A 19,301-nucleotide genomic window follows, 5' to 3' on the forward strand; every position below is an offset into this window, starting at 1 on the left:
CAGCTCTAGGGAGTGCGAAGTCAAGTGCTGGGGGGTGAAATATGTTCCAGGCAGTAGCAGATGTTCCCAGAACAAATATTTCTGTGAAACGTTGTGGTACAAGAATCAACTGATAAAACAGCAGAGGCGATTTCAGTAGCTGGCATCATGGTGAGGCGAGCAAGGGGAAGCGGGGAGGAGGAGGGGGAGCGGGGGTGATAGGAGATGAACCCGAGGAAGGGAGCCAGAGGGGGAACATTACTGGGCAGGGGAAAAGGACTCCGAAGCCTGCTTCAGCCCTGGCCTCTCAGAGCCCAGATGCCTCCACAAAGCTGAACATGGTGCTTCAAACCTGGCCCTCTCCGTGACCACTGAAGCTTCCTGGCCTGGAACTCTGCAGAGTTTGGGGTGAGCAGTTGGGGGGCGCCCAGACCTGACATTCAAATCCAAGCATCTTTGAGAGTCTTGGACCTCCCCAGCCTCCAGGTCCCCTCTGCCTCCACATGGCGACCATTCTTAGATCCCAGCCTCTTCCTTCAAGAGCTCACTTACTCTAACACGGGTGAGTGCTGCAGAACCTTCCGGAAGGTGTGTGGGGGCAGAGTCATGTTGAGTAGCGCTGGTGCTTGGCCGTGGTTCTGGCTCTCCTTCCCTTTCTTGCCCTGCCTTCTCTCTCCCTCCCCCTCCCAGGGTGTACCAGAAGCTCCCGCGATCTCCCCCCAAGAGCGGTGGGCTCTGCCTTCCTTCACCTGTGACCCCCACACCTGAGTCCATCCAGGTGCTCGCTCACCTGGGGCTTCCTGGGGGTCAGGTGCCACCTCCTCCGAGCTCTCTTGGTCCCTGGACTGAGTGGCCTGTAACCACACAACTCGCTTCTCGAGTTCTGGAGGCTGCGAGGTCTGAGAGCGGGGCCTGCCTGCTAGGGTTTGGGCGGGAACCTCTTCGGCCTGTGGGCTGCCAGCTCCTCCGCGCTTCCTCCCATGGTGGACAGAGGGCTGGAGGGCTCTCGGGGACACTGACTCCATTATGAGGGTGCCCCCTGGTGACCTCATCGCCTTCAGGTCCCACTCCCATGCCATCGCCTTGGGGGTTGGATTTCAACCTACAAATTTGGGGGCAGGGGACATATTCTGTCCACTGCAGAGGCCCTTAAGGTTCTGAAGGACAAAACACTTTTTTTTTTTTTTTTAAGTCTTAAGACAAAGTAAATGTGGTGCCTTCTTACAAAGAGACGGGCTGTGAAACTCACCCTCAATAGCCCTCCTCGCTTCCACTCTGCCCGCCATCCTCCACTCCGCCTGACCATGCTGCTGACCTCACACCTACAGAATCGGCCACCCTGGGCCTGGGTTTATGGGAAGACACCTGACCACACCTCCCTTATCATGTTGGGATGAGATTAGAGTGAAGTCATTCCCCGTGATTTCTAGTGGAACCTGGAAGTCCACTGGCAGCCCCTTGGGTTCTGGATTGTTCTCTGAGGGCCTTCTTCTTGCAACGGACCTAACTTTTCAGTCAGAGCTGCTGGGTGTGGATCACCTTTGCAGCTTCCTCTTCTTCAGGAATTTTCCCTCCATAGGCACAAGCCTCAGTCCAGTACCTCTGGGACATTTCCTCCAAGTCCACTGCTCCTGTCCCTAGTCACTCCCCAGGTTCGTTTCCCACCAAGATGACAGTAACTACCTCCCAGCGTTCTGACAGATCTTCCTGTTTAACTCAGCACAACAAAACTGTTGCCCTTTTCAATAATGCAGCTCGGGTCATGCCAATGTTCTCATCTTTCCCCTTCTGCGTGTTCCCACCGAGCCCAAGGTCAGGGCAATGAATCTGCCACTAGGGCACACATCCTGAGCCACCACTCGGTGGACAGCCACGCTGCCTTCAGGTCTTAGCTCAAAGTCACCCGGCCAACCTGAGTAACACAGCCCGGCCTCCTGGCCCCTCTTCTCCTTTCTGCTCCTGGGCAGACCTCGTGGTCTTGGGCTCATCCAATTCCCCAAGGAGCTCTATGGAGTAGGGACCTTGTATGTTCTGCTCACTGCTGTGGTCTCAGTACCCAGAGTGATGCTGGTCACATGGCAGGCCCACAAAAATATTACTGAACATTGAATTAGATCAAGATGTTGGTAGTAAGTGGTGGATTCAGGATTTAAGTCCCAGCAGTCTGATTTGGAGATCTTAATATTTGTCCTTCATGAACCTCCACGTATGAGGCAGCATGTATCCGAGAACTTGAAGTACAACTCAAAATGTCTTATGGAACATTCACACCGATAGGAGAAGCTATTCGCAGATCACAAGAGCACACCGGTAGTCAAAGTGAGTCTTGCAGTATTGTTCTTCTTCCTCTTCCTCTTCCTCTCCTCCTCCTCTTCTTCTTCTTGGTGATGCTGGGGTTGAACCCATGGCCTTGTGCATCAAGGTAAAATTCTACCAGCCGACCTACGACCCCAGCCCATTCCTTCTTGCAGTATTCGATGACAGCTTTACGTGCCACCAAAACAGAACTGAGTCACACATCTCTGATGGCTTTAAAAGTCCCCAGATAGTGTTAGCTGGTAAAAGTCTTGAGAGAAACACAAGGCCACCTATTATGTCTTACAGGAGGAGACCCGTTAAACCCAAGCAAGCAAATCAGCATGAGAACCAAAGAAAAATGCTGTCTGCAGGTCCACAGTCAGATGCACACATGGCGGAGATCTGTGGGTCTCAGTTTCCCGCTGGTGAAAGGGAAGAGTGGCTTTGCCCTTCTTCAGTCCAGACAGCCTGTGGGGCACAGGGAGCAAGTCACTGAAGTGTTCCTTGTGCAGAGAAGAGAATGGATGTGGGGGAAAGCCCGCCCACAGCCCCAGGTTAACGCGGGGGCTTCACGCCCAGTGTGCAATGTGCAGATCTCACCTTGGCCCAACCATCGCCCTCTCTGACAAGGAAGAAGAGGATCCCCAGTGGGGGTGCCAAGACTCCCCACCAGTGGGCGGCTCTCAGGAAGCCCACAGACGCCAATGGAAGCATCCAGAAACTTAGTAGTAGATTGTGAATGCCTCACTCCTGAGAGGTTGGAGGGGGGCTGCCTTGGAAGAACGAGTGTCCCGATTACAGAGCCACGGCCCACCCCAAGGACTTCCCCATACCTTTTACAAAGAAGCAGATTGACAAAGAAGAACAAAGTTCTGCACCTGAGGGCATTAGAGTGATAAAGTAATGACTTTTAAAAAATAACTATTTGGGGGCTGGGGTTGTGGCTCAGAGGTGGAGCGCTGGCCTGGCATGCACAAGGCACTGGGTTCGATCCTCAGCACCACATAAATGTAAAATGAAGATATTGTGTCCACCTATAACTTAAGAATAAATATTTAGGGGTTGGGATTGTGGCTCAGTGGTAGAGCGCTGGCCTAGCACGGGTGGGACCCAGGTTCGATCCTCATAAAAATAAAGGCATTGTGTTGCGTCCATGTACACCTAAAAAATAAATATTAAAAAATATTTAAAAAAATAAAATGAAATAACTATTTAGAAATATGGAATTAAGGAAAAAAAACACTTCTCCTAAGTAATAATTTGCAAAAAAATTGATTTCTAAAAATTTACAAAATCCCGACCCCTCACCCCACTGATTTGTTTCACAGAGACTGTCCTGCAGAAATACTTGCCCCACTCCAAGACGTGTGTCTTTGGAGACTTGTTTCAGCTTTGGTTACAATATTATAACACAAAAGCCTTGTGGGGATCCAGACAGGAGCCATGGGAGCCTCCTTAAGTAAGTTGTGGAGATGTTAAAATAACTCAGTGACACTCGCACAGGGGGAACTGAGTGCGAGTCCCATTGGGGGGGGGTCTTCGTCTTGCTGTAGGTGTGTTTATCCCAGGGACTTCGACAGGAAAGGGCACATAGTTACCCGCTAGAAAACACTGAGCAGGTCTTGGGGTCTCTGAAGCACACTGTTAAGTGACAGCAGCACCTCAGAGCCACTCGTGTGGCACGAGCCGGGCATGCTCAGGTGCCTGTTGTGTGCCCAGGAACTCCTCTGTGCACAGAAAGGCCTGGAAGAAGGAGGAGAGAGACCCCAGCCCCTGTCTGGCCTGGGTCTTGAGACAAGGGATCAGGGCTGGGAGGGCCAGTTGGGGAGAGTCCCCTTGTGTTCTGAATGCTCCTCGGTTTTAAAGATATTTTACAAGAAAATTTTCATCCCATTAGTTTTAAAAACAGAAAAGATAAAAAGAATAAAAGAGAATTAGTAAATGAACCCCAGGCCTCATTCTTTGAGGATTGATCTGGGAGATCTCTGAGAAACCTCAGAAGGAGAAAGTGGATGTGAAAATGAGAAATGAGAAGCGGAGATGAACTTCATGAGAAGTCTAGGCACGAGAAGACACCGGGAAACCTCAAGCCAACAACAGCAAGGTTTTGTTCTTGCCAATGTATTAGGTGAAAATTTTCCCAAGTGAAAACCTGAACAGATTTATTAACAATGTAAAAAATTAGAAAGCAAAATCAAACCACAGAATATAAAAGCAAAGCACCGTCTCCTCCAAATCCCTTGCTCAGAAGGTCTCCCTGAGGAATTGCTCAGAGAAATGAGACTTCCTTTATCTCCTAACTGACTCCAGATGGAAACAGGAAATTATAGTATTATTTTTATGTCAATAACTGTGGCCATGATATTGTTACTGAAAGCTGGGTCCTTGTCCCCAGTGCCAATCTAATAATGAGGATATTTTGGAGAAAAAGGGAAAAGAAGGCCTATTGCTTTGCGAGTGAAGAGAAGCACAGGGGAGTCTGTCCTAGAGGCTGTGGTTCTGCCCAGAAGGGACAGTAGTGGACTTTCAAGCTCTTCAGAGGCTGCATTCCAGGTGCCCCCTGACAGGGGGTCTCAGATGCGCCCTGGTAGTTGTGCTGAATCCACGTGTTAACTTGGGAGAGACTCACTTTCTAGATTCTTTGGTGGCCTTTCCTTCCTATGGTGGGTGTGTGCTCAAGGACAGATAACTTGGTGTAGGATGGGGAAAAGGTAATCTTGATCCCAGCCCCCCAGGTTAGGGAGAGGAAGAGGGAGAAGAGGAAAAGAAAAACGTGTCCCTTTTAAAATAAGCCACGAGAGCTCTATTCAAGAGGCAAAGTGGACCATTTATTATGTCACTCTAAATGTGCAAACATACTAAACACACTTGCAAATAAATCCACAGTTGTGTTCAGCCTGTCTTACTCCTTAGTCACGATGATAGGGAATTTATTAATGCAAGCTTGAAATTGAAATATAAAAGAAAAAAATACTATCATGCTGAACAGGATTTTAATAAAGTTCAGTTATCACTGTTATTGAAAAAACCCTCTTAACTTCATAGTAGAGGAGGAAACAGTGCACTGAATAGACGACTCCAAACTTCAGGAAGGAAGAGCTCAAAGCATTTCTCAAAGTCAGAAATCGACTCTTGCCACGTCCCGTGAAGTGGCACCTTCAGGCCTCCATCTGCTGACTGTCCCTGCCGAACCCGAGGGTCCAGCCAAGCCTCCCTCTCTCCGGGTGCAGCAGGCTAATATGGCTCCAGAAGTTCTGGGAGTAAAATACGTCAAGACACAAGAGTCAAGGAGATGAGATCACCTTTACTGCCTGTGATAGGCTGGGATGTGATTTTTACATGAAAACTATTACAGTTAACCGGAGAATCCATCAAAGAGGCTGAGTTCAAGATGACAAACACCAACCAGTGGTCACACAGCACAGCCAGAGTGGGTGAGTAAGGACTTCCTGAGCTGTGGCTGGACCCTGCTGCACCCAGTGACAGGAAGCCTTGGCTGGACATTGTGTCCGTCAAGGACAGTCAGGAGACGGAGGCCAAAGGTGCTGTTTCACAGACGCTGTGAACCCCGCCATGGTCTGAGGCTCTGGCATGTTCTGAAACCTCTGCCTCTCTTGGTTATTTGTGATATCCTATCTCTGCGTCTCCATGGATATAGAATCTCTTAAAAAACAAAAATAAGAAAAGAAGGCTCTGGCTATACTTCTGGTCACTCCAAGATGAAGCAGCAGCACAAAGGTGTGCCACTCGGCCTGCAGAGGACCAGCCCCAGAGGTGTGGTGGGCACAGCCCCCCCCCAGCCCTGCACACCACAGGGGGCTGTGCTGGAGCTGAGGGGTCAAGGAGTGTCGAGGACTCAGCGGGAGGAGGCCCGGGGGTGGTTCGGGAGGCTTCCTTGCAGCCTTCTGGGCAGGCCTGGGAAGCGCAGGCGACCAGGCTCCCTAGGCTGCACCTCCCCCTGTGGCTTGCCCTCCTGCCGCAGCCCGGCTGGCTGGGCAAAATATCCGGGGGTGACGAATAACTTGTGTATGTTGATGCAGCAGGAATGGAAGCCGTTTACTGTAGGATAACAGAGGTATTTATACATTTTGCACAGCTTATCTTAATTAGCATAAACTAGATACAGCAGTCAACCAATCAGGAATCTCCACACTTAATGGCTCGCTTTTGTTACTTCACAAACCACTCCCTCTGGCATTTGGCCAGGCGCCATCCAGACTTGTTTACTGACTCTAACATTTCTCTGGCAAAATAACAGGTGCCAATCTGACTTGTTTACAGACCTTAGCACCCTCCCAGTGCCCTTTGGGACAGGCAGGGTCAGCAGTACTGGCTGCGGGATGGCTGCCTGGCATTGGGGTGGAACATACCCTTACCCAGGGTCAGCTGCAAGAGGTAGAATTTAGAGTCTCCTGCAAAGTCCTCCCGTGGCCTTGTTCTTGTCATTGCCAGGGGATGAAGGCACACGTACCAAAGCCGTTTTGTCTGCTGTCTCATTTTCTTTTATTTTTAACTGACAGCACATCCCCTTTCTTCCCATGATGCCATAAAGCCCATGACTTTTGTGAAACGAGCCCAAAAGTCCCAAGAGGTGCCTCTTGCACCCGGGCTCTGGCACCAGGCGCTGGCAGGCTGCGCCACGGGTGGCCTCTTCTTCCTCCTGAGCTCTGAGGGCTCCAGCTGTCCCGGCCACTTGGCAGTTGGCGCAGATCTTTTCACAGACAAAGCGACCACATTGTCTGTGCTGCGGCTTCCTCATTTTTAAAACAGGGAAATCGGCAATTCTCTTGAGTCAGGCTATGTTTTTGTGACCGAGGGTAACACCCTGAGATGGTATCTCCGAGAGCTACATGGTTCCAAGGAAGGACTCTTCAATTAAGCACTATGGTCTCCTCGGTTCACACATCTAGAAAACATGCCAAGGTGACCTTGCACCTACACTTGTGGGTGAGGACGGAAAAGCACACGGAGCTCTTGCTGAACCACCAAGCACGTGACTCTACCCACAAGATTGTCTGCCCAGGCCCCCATGGGTGAGAAGCCTTGGCTGTCTGGGAAGGGTGGGGACAGGGGGATCGCGCAGAGCACCATTAGCCCTTCTCAAAGTAGCAGGCTGAGCATGGCAGCGCCTCGATTTTGTTTTCTGCCGTAGGTTGCTTTGGAGCTTCTAGCAAGTCTTTGTCCTCCAATAAACTCACAGGAGGAAAGAGGGGAGTTGCGTAGGGATTGCACTATCTTGGCTTTCTCTGCTTCCCACACCAGAGCACCCAGCCCAAGTCCTGCTCCAAATACTCCTGTAGACTAGGAGTCAGCAGTGCTGGTAATTCGAGGGCTTCTATAAACAGGATCGCCCGAGAATCAGTCACATGCTTAAAGTTTTCTCTGGAGGAAACTCATTCTGCTGTCCAGTGGTCAGTACTGGCCTACTGAAGACCAAACGCCAACCATCTGTGGCATTTGGGCAAGAAGATGGCTGCTCACTGACTAAGTTGGGCTTCTTCCCATCAGCAAGGTCCATGCCCAGGAGGACAATGGACGTGGACTGACCCGACCGTCCCCGTGGAGGAGGCCCAGCCTGGGTTTGCAAGGTTGGAGGTGAGGCAGCGTGCAGCGGCCCTGGGCCTGGGAGGTACCAGGATCCTGTGAGCTGAACCTCGGGTTGCTCAGATTACCCAGGTGATCTGCCCGGGGTCCACACGGCACGCGTCACTCCTTATTCACACTGATTGGTTGACATTATTTCTTAGAAAAAAGTTTTTTCTGCCTCAGAAACAGGCAACTTGCTTGGTACCTGCGAGGCTCCCTCTCGCATTGTTTAGTGCTTATTAAAACTGTGGCTTTTTCTGCTAGATTGTAAGTCCCTTGCAGGTGGATGCTTCGTGTCCATCTGTCTTGGTATTCTTTAGGATTTCAGTCTGGAATGTCCCCCAAAGGCTCATGTGCTGAAGGCTGGTCCCCAGCCAATGGTGCTATTGAAGGTGGTGGACTTTAGGAGGTGGGGCCGGCTGTAAGAGGTGGGTCACTGGGGCGTGACTTTGAGGGTTACATTTTGACCCCTGTCCCTGATTCTCTGTTTCTCTCTGCTTCTGGCCACCGTGAGCTGATTAGCTTTGCTCTTCCACGCCCTTCCACCATGATGCTGTGCCTCACCACAGGCGCAGAGCAAGGGAGACAGCCAACCATGGACCGAACCCTCTGAAACCAGGAGCCAAAATAAACCTATTCTCCTTTAACTCATTTTTTCTCGAGTGTTTTGTCACAGCAATGGAGAGCTGACTAAGAGTATTCTCACACTTTTCACAGCACATGCCTGCATCTGTTAGCAATTGCTATGTAACTCAGCACCCCAAACTCAGTAGCTTAAGACACCAGGCTCTTACTGTTAAGTGGACCCGCTGGGGACTGGCTGCTGCTTGTCCTGAACTTGTCTCAGCTGGGCTCAGTCATGCTTCTAGGGTCATCTAGGGGCACTGTTCCCATCTGGGCTTGGCTGCAGGGATTTAGGAGGGGCAGCTCTACTCCTCAGAACTCACAGTGAGCTACTCTGTGCGTCTCCTCAGCAAGATGTCAGAAAAGGAAAAGGGTAAACAGAAACAGGGAGGCCCCTGAGACGGGGCTCTGAAATGGCTGTACCTGTCACTGCCACCTACGTCTGGGGCAAGGTGAGTCTCACGCTCACCCACACTGAAGGTCCCAGTGAAGGAGGGAAACGGGCTCGCAGACTTCAGGGGAGAGGCTCCCGAGTCAGTCACGCGGCAGGAGATGAGCTCTTTGGCCTGACCTCCCACACCAGCAGCCGCCCTCGGCCAGGTCAGGCTCAGCTCACCTCCGGTTCATTCCCCAGTGACAAGGGACTCGAGGGTCCTTCAAGTGGTGCTGACCAGCCTTGGGCACCGGCTGCTTCCTGGTGCCAGTCCAGTCAACATCGGCATCCAGCCCAGGGGTGCTCCGGCCTTGACTTGGGTGGGGGGCCCTGCAGTAGCCTGGAGGAGCCTCCTGTCCTGGGCCCATCCTCAGGTGGGGCCTGCAGAGTCCCAGGAAATACCACTGCAACAGCCGGCCCTGCTCTGCAGTTCCCGTCATGCAGAGGGCTGAGAACGAGGGTCCTGTCCACCAGCAAAGCTCCCTCTCAGCCCCATGAGGTCTTCCTGTTCGCCCTCCGCGGATGGAACTGTCAGGTTCGGGCTCCTGAACTCAGATGTTGAGTCAAGCCCAGAGGACTGTCTTGTCCTATGAGGCAGGAGCTGGACAGAAACAGAACAGGGGGAAAGCTTGTATTTGAAAACTGCTTTCATATACTTAATTTCACTTTATTCTTTTAAAAGCCTCACCTGAAAAAGGGAAGTTTAAACTGAGAAGATCAAAAAGTAGCAAAGAATGTATCACTTTCTTAAAATCAACTCACAAGCAAGGAGCAGAGCCCAGGCTAAGACCAGGCCCCCTAACTTCTGGTTCAGGATTCCTGTGCCTGGGCTGGAGCCTCTTCCAAGAGCTACCGGGTGTGGCAGGGAGGTGGTAGCGGGACGAGCCACGTGACCGTGATGGTGATACGTGGTTGTGGTCCCTCTGCCTTTCACCCCATACGACTGACCTGACTACCTGGCCAGGTTGTAAAAGGCAGGTCACCTTGGAAATACTCTGCAGTGGTTCTCAAAGTGTGACTACCAGGGCATCAACGTCAGCCTTACCTGGCTGCACCCCGTACCTCCTACATCAGCAACTTAGGATGGGCCCTTCAATCTGGGCTTTCACAAATCCTTCAGGGAATTCTGATGCACGTTCAAATCTGTCAGCTACTGACCTAGAAGTCTCTAAGCCATCATGGGCCTACTGGTGATTGCTTTGGGGTACGTGGGGCCATTGGAGTGAGATTCTCCTTAACTACACGAGGACACCATTCCCCTCTCTACCAGTACCATAGCCAGAGTCAGAAGTCAGAGAGTGAATTTGTTAAAACAAATTGGAAGGGTTTGATGGCTGTTGTTACAATTTTTAATTTGGCGGACAGAGGTTGGAAACTGTGGAGGGATATGGACAGACTGGGTGACTTGTCCCTCTGTGCGGTGGGTCAGGACAATCAGGGTGGAAGGCCTTGGAGTCTACAGCAGGCCCAGCGTCGCTCAGCTCTCTCCAGTTCTGTCCCAGGTCTCGCTTCTCCCGGGCCCCCTACTGCATTATTCCTGGCACCCAGTGTGTCCAGCTCCACAATGAAGTGGCTTAGTGCAGGTGATGCTTGATGCCGAGGGACCCTGCCTTATCCGTGTGCCACGTTGGGGAAGGGAGGCGCTCTCCCTGTGCTCAAGGTGGAGGGAGCAGGGTGGGAAGGTCGGTCAGCAGAGGCAGGCGCCCTTCCCTCTGTCCTGGAGAACCACAGGGTCACTGTTTTGGGGAGTCAGCACCACAAGCTGGGTTAGCTCGCCATCCCTGCCACCTTGAAGGCAGCAGTTGTCCTCAGGTGTACAACCTTCAGCGTCCCTTCTCTGCTCAGGGTCCAGGGCTCATCTTCATGTCCCAGCAGCGCCCTCGGAAGGCTCAGCGCCATCATGGACGACCCGTGGTCCCAGGAGATGTTTGCTGAAGGAACAAGAGGCTCCAGGGAAGCTTCCCAGACTCCATCCCTGGCGGGAGGACAGCCTGGGACCCTGGGGCAGGGGCCTGAGGAGGACACCCCTTACCTCATTCACAGCAGGCGTGGCCCATGGGCACTATCCTGACCAGCCTCCTCCAGGGACGCAGGCCACAGTCAGAGGGAGCAGCAGAAGCGGATCTCCAACATGAGGAGACGGGAGAGGGGAACCTGAAGGAGGATAAAAGAGACCAAAGGGACGCAGGTTCCCCGAACCCCCAGAGCCATCTGGTGCCAGGGGTTGCTTTTTCACTGAATCAGACTCCCTCCTGAGCTGGCTCATGTGGAGTCCCTGCAGCTCTAGGAGACAGGGCAAAGAGACTCGGGGGCTTTTGGCTTGGCTTCCTCAATGGGAGCATTTTGCAGCACCACAGCTCAGTGTCCTGATCACAAGATGCCGATTCCATCTCCTCGGGTCTCCCGGGCCCTCACCTGCCTGGCCCTGGCCCTGGCCCTGGCCCTGGGAGCTGTCTTAACATAGACACCTGGAGATGCCTCTAACTAGGCTGGGATTTGAAAAATGGGAAGCCATTACTCTCAAACTAGAGAGTTTAAAGTATTTGAAGAAGTACTTAGTGGTTTCTTCCCCAGCTACAGGCAGCCATGCCCCTGAGGAGGGTGAGGCGGGGACCATGAGGACTGGTGATGTTTGGATGATGGAGGGCTTGGAGGTCCTGGGTGCCGTTCTCCCCCAGCAGCCCCTGGGAGTCTGCGTGACGGAGCAGGAGGAGGCCCGGACCTGGCACACACCAGTCCAGAGAGCGGGTGGACAAGGGAAAGAGGAAGCCCTGAGCTAGGCCAGCTGTCTCCCCGAGCAGGGTCCAGAACCCGTGAAACCAGGGAACAGGGTGCTGGAGGCGCCGTATGTGTGGCTTCGTAGCGGAGTCTCTTGGCAATGGGTGGAAGTCAGTCACACACAGGCTTTGTGAGTCCTGGAAGGAAAGTGGGGTCCCTGGGGGGTGCACCTTTCTCCTCAGGGTCGGATACCACCTCTGCTAAATAAGTGGGACTGTACCTGTCCCTGGAAATCAGCTCCAGTAGAGAGACCATCTCCTGGGGGGCTCTGACCCTACAAAAATGATTTCACAGGAACTCGCAATTTACCCTCTATGCGAACCTGAGCCAGGACTGATCCAAAGACAAGGTCACTCTGTGTTTATAGAGGAAAGCTTCCCGAAAAGCCACCCAGAATGGCTTCAACACCCCTTCCCAAGGGAGTGGAACCCAGCCAAGCACAGAGACTACTTCTGTCCTCCGTGGGCTTTCCCAGCAGTGAGGAGGATAGAGCTGCAACCCCGTAGGTGCTGTGTGTCTGCTGCTGCAGGAGCCCTGGACCACCTCCAAACACGGGGGGGTGGGGAGGTGCAGGAGAGCCACCACAGGAGGTGGCTGGGTGTGAAACCCTGGATCTGAGCCTCAGGAGGGGATCTGGCCTTCAGCTGCAGGGCCCTGTGTGCATGGATGGGAGCCTGCGCAGCCCAGGAAGGGATCCTGTGACTTCCAGCACCGAACACAGTCACGGACCTTGGTTTGGAAGAATAGGGGCATGGGGGGGAAATGAGAGCAAGAAAAGACAAGACAGGCTCAGTGGCCTGGGCTGTGTGGCTGTTGGGCTCCCAGTTCTTCAGGATTCTAATCACCTGACTTTGATGGAAACAGGGAGGCTCAGCACACACCTGGGAATAAACCCCGCACATGTGGCTGGTGGACACTGTGGGCTGGGGGTGTGCCGAGAGGTCATGTGTCTGCGTGTGCATTGACACACATGCATGAATTTGTGAGCAAGAGGGTCTTTGTGTTGGAGAGAATGTGTGTGTGTGTGAGTCTGCGTGTGTGTGTGTGTGTCTGCACACGTGCTGTGTGTCTGGAAGGAGGTGCGTGTGTGAGCGTGTGCATAGGCAGGCTCACGGGGCCTGGGCGTGGAGAGGGGGGCAGAAGCAAGTAGAGAACTATGACCAGGCTGACTGAGCAGAGGACTGAAGTCACAACTGGACACTAGAGCAGAGTCTTCTCAGGTCAGGGAGCCCAATGCCAAAATAAAAATGTCTCCATTTACTTTGCTACGATGTTGCCGGCAGCCAGCACGTGACAGCAGGGCTGCCGAATGGGCAGCTGGGTCCCTTCTCTCCTGCGGAAGTGAGAGGAGGCTGCTGCCTTCGCAGCCCGGCCTGCCTTTCTGAGGTGAGACACTGGGCTCAGACCTCCCCGCGTCCCCTCAGGTAAGGGCAGAGCATCCCCAGCAAAGGAGCTAGAAAGTGCTGCGCTTGGGCCTGCTGCAGGCTGCAGGCTGGGGACAGCCACAGGGAGCGTCCAGACTGACTGCAAGTGGCCAGTCCTTGCTCCTCTGTCAGAGTAAAGGGGTGTGTGTGTGTGTGTGTGTGTGTGTGTGTGTGTGCCCGCGCGCGTGGGGGAGGGAGGGCTGAGACGGGCACATGGGAGAACATTCTAGTCAGGCCAAGGGATAAAGAAATGGCAGCCACTCCTTTTTTTCATGTTACTAAAAATCCTTTTCTGACACCACTCCCAGCTTCGTGCCTTGGGCAGGAGGTCTAGGGCAGGGCTACCTTTGTGTAACTATGAGAAGGTCAGTGTGCAGTTATCTATTGCACAGATGCCATGCAAGTGCCATCCCCAAGCTCCAAGGTTTGTTTTATCATCGCTCATTTATTCCCTTTATTTATTTAGGGTACACAGTTGAACTCAGGGGCACTGGACCACTGAGCCACATCCCCAGCCCTATTTTGTATTTTATTTAGAGACAGGGTCTCACTGAGTTGCTTGGCACCTCATTTTTGCTGAGGCTGGCTTTGAACTCACGATCCTCCCACCTCGGCCTCCTGAGCCCCTTGGATTACAGGTGTGCACCACTCACCTGGCTCATTTATTTACTTAAATTATTTTATTTATTTTCAACGACTGGGCCTGACACAATCAATTGAGCCCTTGCCAGGGATTGGGATCTCTCTGGAGACAGATCCAAACCAGAGGGAAAACAGATACTGGCTTCAGAGATGGAGGCAGCTGAGTGACAAGGAGCTGGGTGGACTCTAGGAGCCAAGAGGCCCCCCGCTCACAGTGGCCTGCAGCCACAAGGAACTGAACTCTGCCAAGTCCTGAAGGAGCGGAGCTCTTCCCCAGGACCACCACAGCAACGCAGCCCGCAGATACCTGATCCTGTCTTCCAAGACCCAGGGTAGAGAGCCCAGCTCAGCCTGGCTTGTGATGCCAACACTGTGAGCTCTGTCTTAAGCCACCTAATTGGTGGTGACCTGTCACACAGCAACAGGAAACTACTACACGCTGGCTACCTTCTTCACAGGAGAAAGGCGAAAAAATTCAGAGGGAACAAACACAAACTATTCTATCAATTAAACTGCCGCACCTGGTATCGATTCCCGGTCTCCTACATTGGATATGAATGGCCCAAATGCTCATCTTTAAATATATATAAATATAATACATATTCATAAATATATATGTATATATTTATATATAAACATTTATTTATTTATTCTTAAGTTTTAGGTGAACATAATATCTTTATTTACATTTATATGGTGCTGAGGATGGAAACCAGTGCCTCCGCATGCATGCTAGGCGAGTGCTGTACCACTGAGCCACAACCCCAGCCCCCCCAAATGCTTGTCTTTTAATCAGCATTGAGGTTTATAATTTTATTTGAAACGCCAGTTTGGTGTTATGTTCATACACTGCTTCCGGTGAGAAGTGCTCTTTCTCGTAGGATCTTAGCCCAGCGACTGACAGGAGCATGCTCTCTTACCTCCTGGTTTTTTGGACTTTTTAAAATTTGACTTTGCAGCTAATTTCTTTGTTTCTGCAGAATGCCTCACACATTGGCTGCTGTTAACATCTGCTGAGTGAATGACAGAGTTAATAAATGAATAAACAAGAATCTTCAGCAGCCTGCTCCCTGACATCAAGGGTATTGGTAACAGGACAGCACTGCAGAGTGCCCAGGGCAAGGCCCACTCAGTGGAGCAGAGGCTGCCTGATGTGCAAATGTCCTGGGACACCTCCTTTGGGAAGCAGGAGGTCAAGCAGGGGCCAGGGGAGGAGGCAGGAGCAGAGCAGATGTGAGGGGAGGGAGGACCGGAAATCTCTGTGAATAGATGTTGATGGTCATTCAGGGGACCAGTGACTGAGAATGGGGAGATGGAGGCTGCTTCAGTCCACTACTTAAAGTCATCAAAGACATAAGTTAGGTCTGGATTTTGGTTTGTTGGAAACACACTTTTACTTTGTTAAAAAAAAGTTTACTTGCTTAGAAATAATTGCTTAAAAATTAGGGCTGGGGCTGGGGCTCAGTGGCAGTTCGCTTGCCTTACACGTTAGAGGCACTGGGTTCGATTCTTAGCACCACATAAAAATAAATAAAATAAAGCTTTTAAAAAATTAATATAATTACTATTTAAAATATTTCCAAGAGTTTAGAAAAATATAAAAAGGGGGAAAGAAACTATTTAAGGCCTCCATCTCTCTGCCCTCATGGTGAACTTTAATTTACACACATCATATTAAAAGGAAAAAAGGATCAAACTAAACCCACTGTCTACCCTGTATTTTATTGTCCCTCAATAGAATCTCTTGGGTATATTTCCCCAGATGTAAAATTCAAATCAGGAAACTGGGGTCTGTAGATCTCGGTGGGGGGTTGGTCCATGGATAAATGTCAGGGTGCACTGGGTCCTGGAATTCTGGTGCCTTCTCGAAGGCTTGGGCGCGCAGAGGTGTCAGAACACTCCGTCCCCCAAAGAGGAGAAAGTCAGCAGCCTCCGTCCCCCAGGCCTGTCTGGGCATGGACGCTGACTGTGATTTGCCCCAGCCTTGGTGTTATGCGGGAGATTAAGAGAACTTACTTAGTCAAACCATAGATAAAAATGCCGTGTGTTTTGACCCTTTCTTATCGGCTTTTCTGTCTGTCTGGGCAGGGATGCCAGGGCCTCCCGGGAGACAGATGTCCTGCTCTGGCCTCGGCCTGTCCTTTGGTAGCCGGGTTGCTTCTGCTCAGGGTGGCCCCACTAGGCAGGAAGGTCTCACCACCGGGGCTTGGTCCTCACCCACCCGGCCTGGGAGGACCCCTCCTGCCACAGCTTCTCTTTCCATGCCTACAGCTTCCCCCAACCCCTCCCGTGCCCGCCTGCGACTCCCGGGGATGGAGGCTCCAGTGGGCCCTCTGCTGGGCCTCCCATGCGCCCTCGAGCCAGGCTGCAGGGCGTGGTGTGGGAGAAGAGGGGGCAGCAGCACCTCCCTGGGGAACGCTGAGAGGAACAGTTTGATAATTAAACTTGGAAGTTTGGGTTTTGTTGAGCAACTCATCGGGGACATGCCGGGGCCAGTGTGTGGGTCTGGATACAAGGACAGCCAACTCCAGCAGGGGACCCTCTTTAGAAATGGACATAGTTTCTTGTCTTGGGGGCCAGGGGCTGGTGACATCAGGAACCTGGTGAAGCAGGGCTCATGAGCCAAAGAGCTGAGCTCCCTGACGTGGGTCAACGTGGAGCAGCCGTCTGGCCCACGGAGAAGGGCCCAGGAGTCACTGGAGGAAATGTCTGCAGGCGGGGCCGGGAGGGGTTGGGGGCAGGGAGGGTCTGGGGATCTGAGGCCAGTCTGGCCCCTGTGGAAGGAGAGGGGGTGGGCAGGGGAGTAGAGAGCCGGGGTCCTGGCTGGGGCAGGGGTGGTGCCCAGGTGAACAGTGCCCACTAGAGGAGCCTCGCATTGGGCAGGAAGTTCCAGCTCTGGTTTCTGCGAAGAAGCACTTCACCAGTTGGAAATCACACCCAAAACCCCATTAATAATATCACCCACAAGACAAAATAGCCAAGAATATCCTTCACAACGGATATGAGGGGCCAATAGCTAATGCAACTAACAGTGAAGCCAATAGATATTTCTATATAGCTGCACATATTAGAAGGGAAAGTCCTGTGTTTAAAGTGAGTCACTTGGGCTGGGATCTAGCTCAGTTGGTAGAGTGCTTGGCTTGCATGCCCAGGCCTGGGTCCCAATCCCCAGCACCACACACACACACACACACACACATACACACACACACAAATAACTAACTAAAGTGAGTCACTTTCCTAAACGATTCTGGAAGAGTGAGCAGGTGGGAATACCATAGAAAACATTACAAACGAGGAGGAATGAAGGGGCACTTGCTCCACCAGGTTTTAGAGCTTGTGGGAGATCCAGACAAGTGGTCCTGGATGTCAGGGGCACCTGCAGAAGCAGAAGAGCCAGGAACAGGGAAGCGTGCAGTCACTGAGTGATTCCGAGAGAGACCACCCACTCAAGGGGAAGGAGAGATTTCTCCAAGACGACTCCCGATTGACAGGACGTCAGGAGATGGCCACCTCTAACTTTACCACACACCAAGTGAACTGCACATCGATCAGAGCTCAGTTAGTTCAAAAAATAAGGGAAGAACCCCTTGATCTCTGGATGGAGTGAGGATGAGAACTGCTTCAGCTTAAAACCAGTGGGAGGCATTGAAAGGAGATAAGGAGGGGAGACTCGGGGGCTCAGAAAAGTTTACATCAACGAAAAACAAGCGAATGAATGAAAGGAAAATCACAACCAAGAAACAAACTTTTACCCAAATAAACAAGATTGAGAAAGAATTTAAAATATACCAGACCTTAAATCATACTACAGTAACCAAGACACTGGCACCAAAATAGGCAGGAAGACCAACTGTTGAAAGGATGAATGGTGGGAAGACAAGAATCTAGACTGGGACACTGGAAGGCGCTGTGTTCCCAGACATAGGAGGTGACGGCGGCAGAAGACTTAGAAAGGCCACAGTCCAACAATAATCCCTCCAGACAACATGGCCTGGTTAGCGGATCCACCCAACGTTGCCTCCTAGGCGTCTCCAGGTGTTGCTGCACGTCAGTGGTTTTGTCTAGGATTCTACAGACCATCAAAGTATTTTTAAGAACCACTTAATGATTTTTCTTATAAATGTGATGATCCTCATTATGTGGATGTGAACTTCTTGCCAGGATCACACCAAGGTATTTTCTCTCTTGTTCTTATAACTTAGTTTTAGCTTTTTGCTTTTTTCTAAATATAAAATGTTACAATTTTATGTTTCAAACAGGTTAATATATTCTTTAAGAGTTCTGCAAAAACTGAGCCTTGGAATCCGTGCCAGCTTCCCCGGTGGATGCGAGACCACATCTCTGCACGATGCTGCTGTTGGGGGAGCTGGGGAAGGAGCATGGAACTCTGCTATTTCTTACCACCACAATTATTTTTTTTGGAGGGGGTGCCAAGGATTGAATTCAGGGCACTTGACCACAGAGCCACATCCCCAGCCCTATTTTGTGTTTTATTTAGAGACAGGGTCTCACTGAGTTGTTTACCGCCTCACTAGATTGCTGAGGCTGGCTTTGAACTCGCGATCCTCCATCCTCAGCCTCCCGAGCCTCTGGGATCACAGGAGTGGCCACCTCACCAAGCTAAAATCATAGATGAAGCTACAATTATCTCAGAATAAAAGGTTGTAAGAGAAAGCCTGCAATATTTACATTCCTTACTTAGCATCGTGTAGCACAGTGTGCAAAGGGAATCTTGAATTTCCAGAGACCCACATCCTGTCTGTGCCCCTCACAGAGGAGCCAGGACAGGGGATGGTCATGGTCCCCTGCTGCTGGGCTGCAGCTTCAGGTTCCTCAGTTCATTTCAAAGTAAAAGCACCCCTAGCTCAAGGCTCCAGGTCACAAGACTGTCGCTGGGGTTATTCTGTGGTCCTCTGAGCACCCTCACGTCCTCTCTGTGGGTTTGCCATCACTCAGAGGATTGAGCAATGGCCCATTCGGAGGGCTCTGTGTCCTCACCTGTCCACGGCTCTGTCCAGACCACGGGAAAACTCCTGAGGACTGGGCGTGGTCCCGTGGTTGCTGTGCACAGCTGTAGGTACTCCTGGCTGTGTGGACAGTATGGACAGCTGCAGGGGCCCTTGTGGCCTGGGTCGGACCATCAGGGAAGGGAGGGGAATTAATGGGCAGAGGAGTTTCACTTGTGTCCTCTTCTCCCTCACCCTCCTGTCATTGATTCTGCAGGGTGTCCCCGTCTCAAGGATCCTGGGGCATGCACCTGTGGTCTCCTTGGCCCCAGCCTTCCTTCATCCCCAGACTCCACCCAAGCCTGCTGCAGGTGGTTAGACACTCAGCAGCTGAGCCCCAGAGGTGCCCGCACATTAGCTGCATGAGTCTGGTTTCCTGGGCCTTGATGGTGTGTCTCCTATCTCTGTGCAGCCACGTCCTTCTTTAGAACCTCTCAGCTGGCCTCCCTGAGTCCCTTTGGCTCTTTTCCAGTACATTCTCCATGGACAGCCAGAGCGATTTCTCTAAGGAACAGCTGATCACATCAT

General features: G+C 51.8%; 1 protein-coding gene across 1 annotated transcript in view; it reads right to left on the reverse strand.

The window, feature by feature from the left end:
• Nucleotides 1-10,687: 10,687 nt before the first annotated feature.
• The window catches only part of Spp2 (secreted phosphoprotein 2), a 186,272-nt gene continuing 177,658 nt past the window's right edge, over nt 10,688-19,301 (reverse strand). The window contains exon 7 of the mRNA XM_076866406.2: nt 10,688-10,851. Within this exon, the coding sequence (XP_076722521.2) occupies nt 10,688-10,851 (164 nt within the window). The remainder of the gene's footprint in view (nt 10,852-19,301) is intronic.

This window comes from Callospermophilus lateralis, chromosome 9, assembly GCF_048772815.1.
Source record: "Callospermophilus lateralis isolate mCalLat2 chromosome 9, mCalLat2.hap1, whole genome shotgun sequence".
NCBI classification, from domain to species: domain Eukaryota; kingdom Metazoa; phylum Chordata; class Mammalia; order Rodentia; family Sciuridae; genus Callospermophilus; species Callospermophilus lateralis.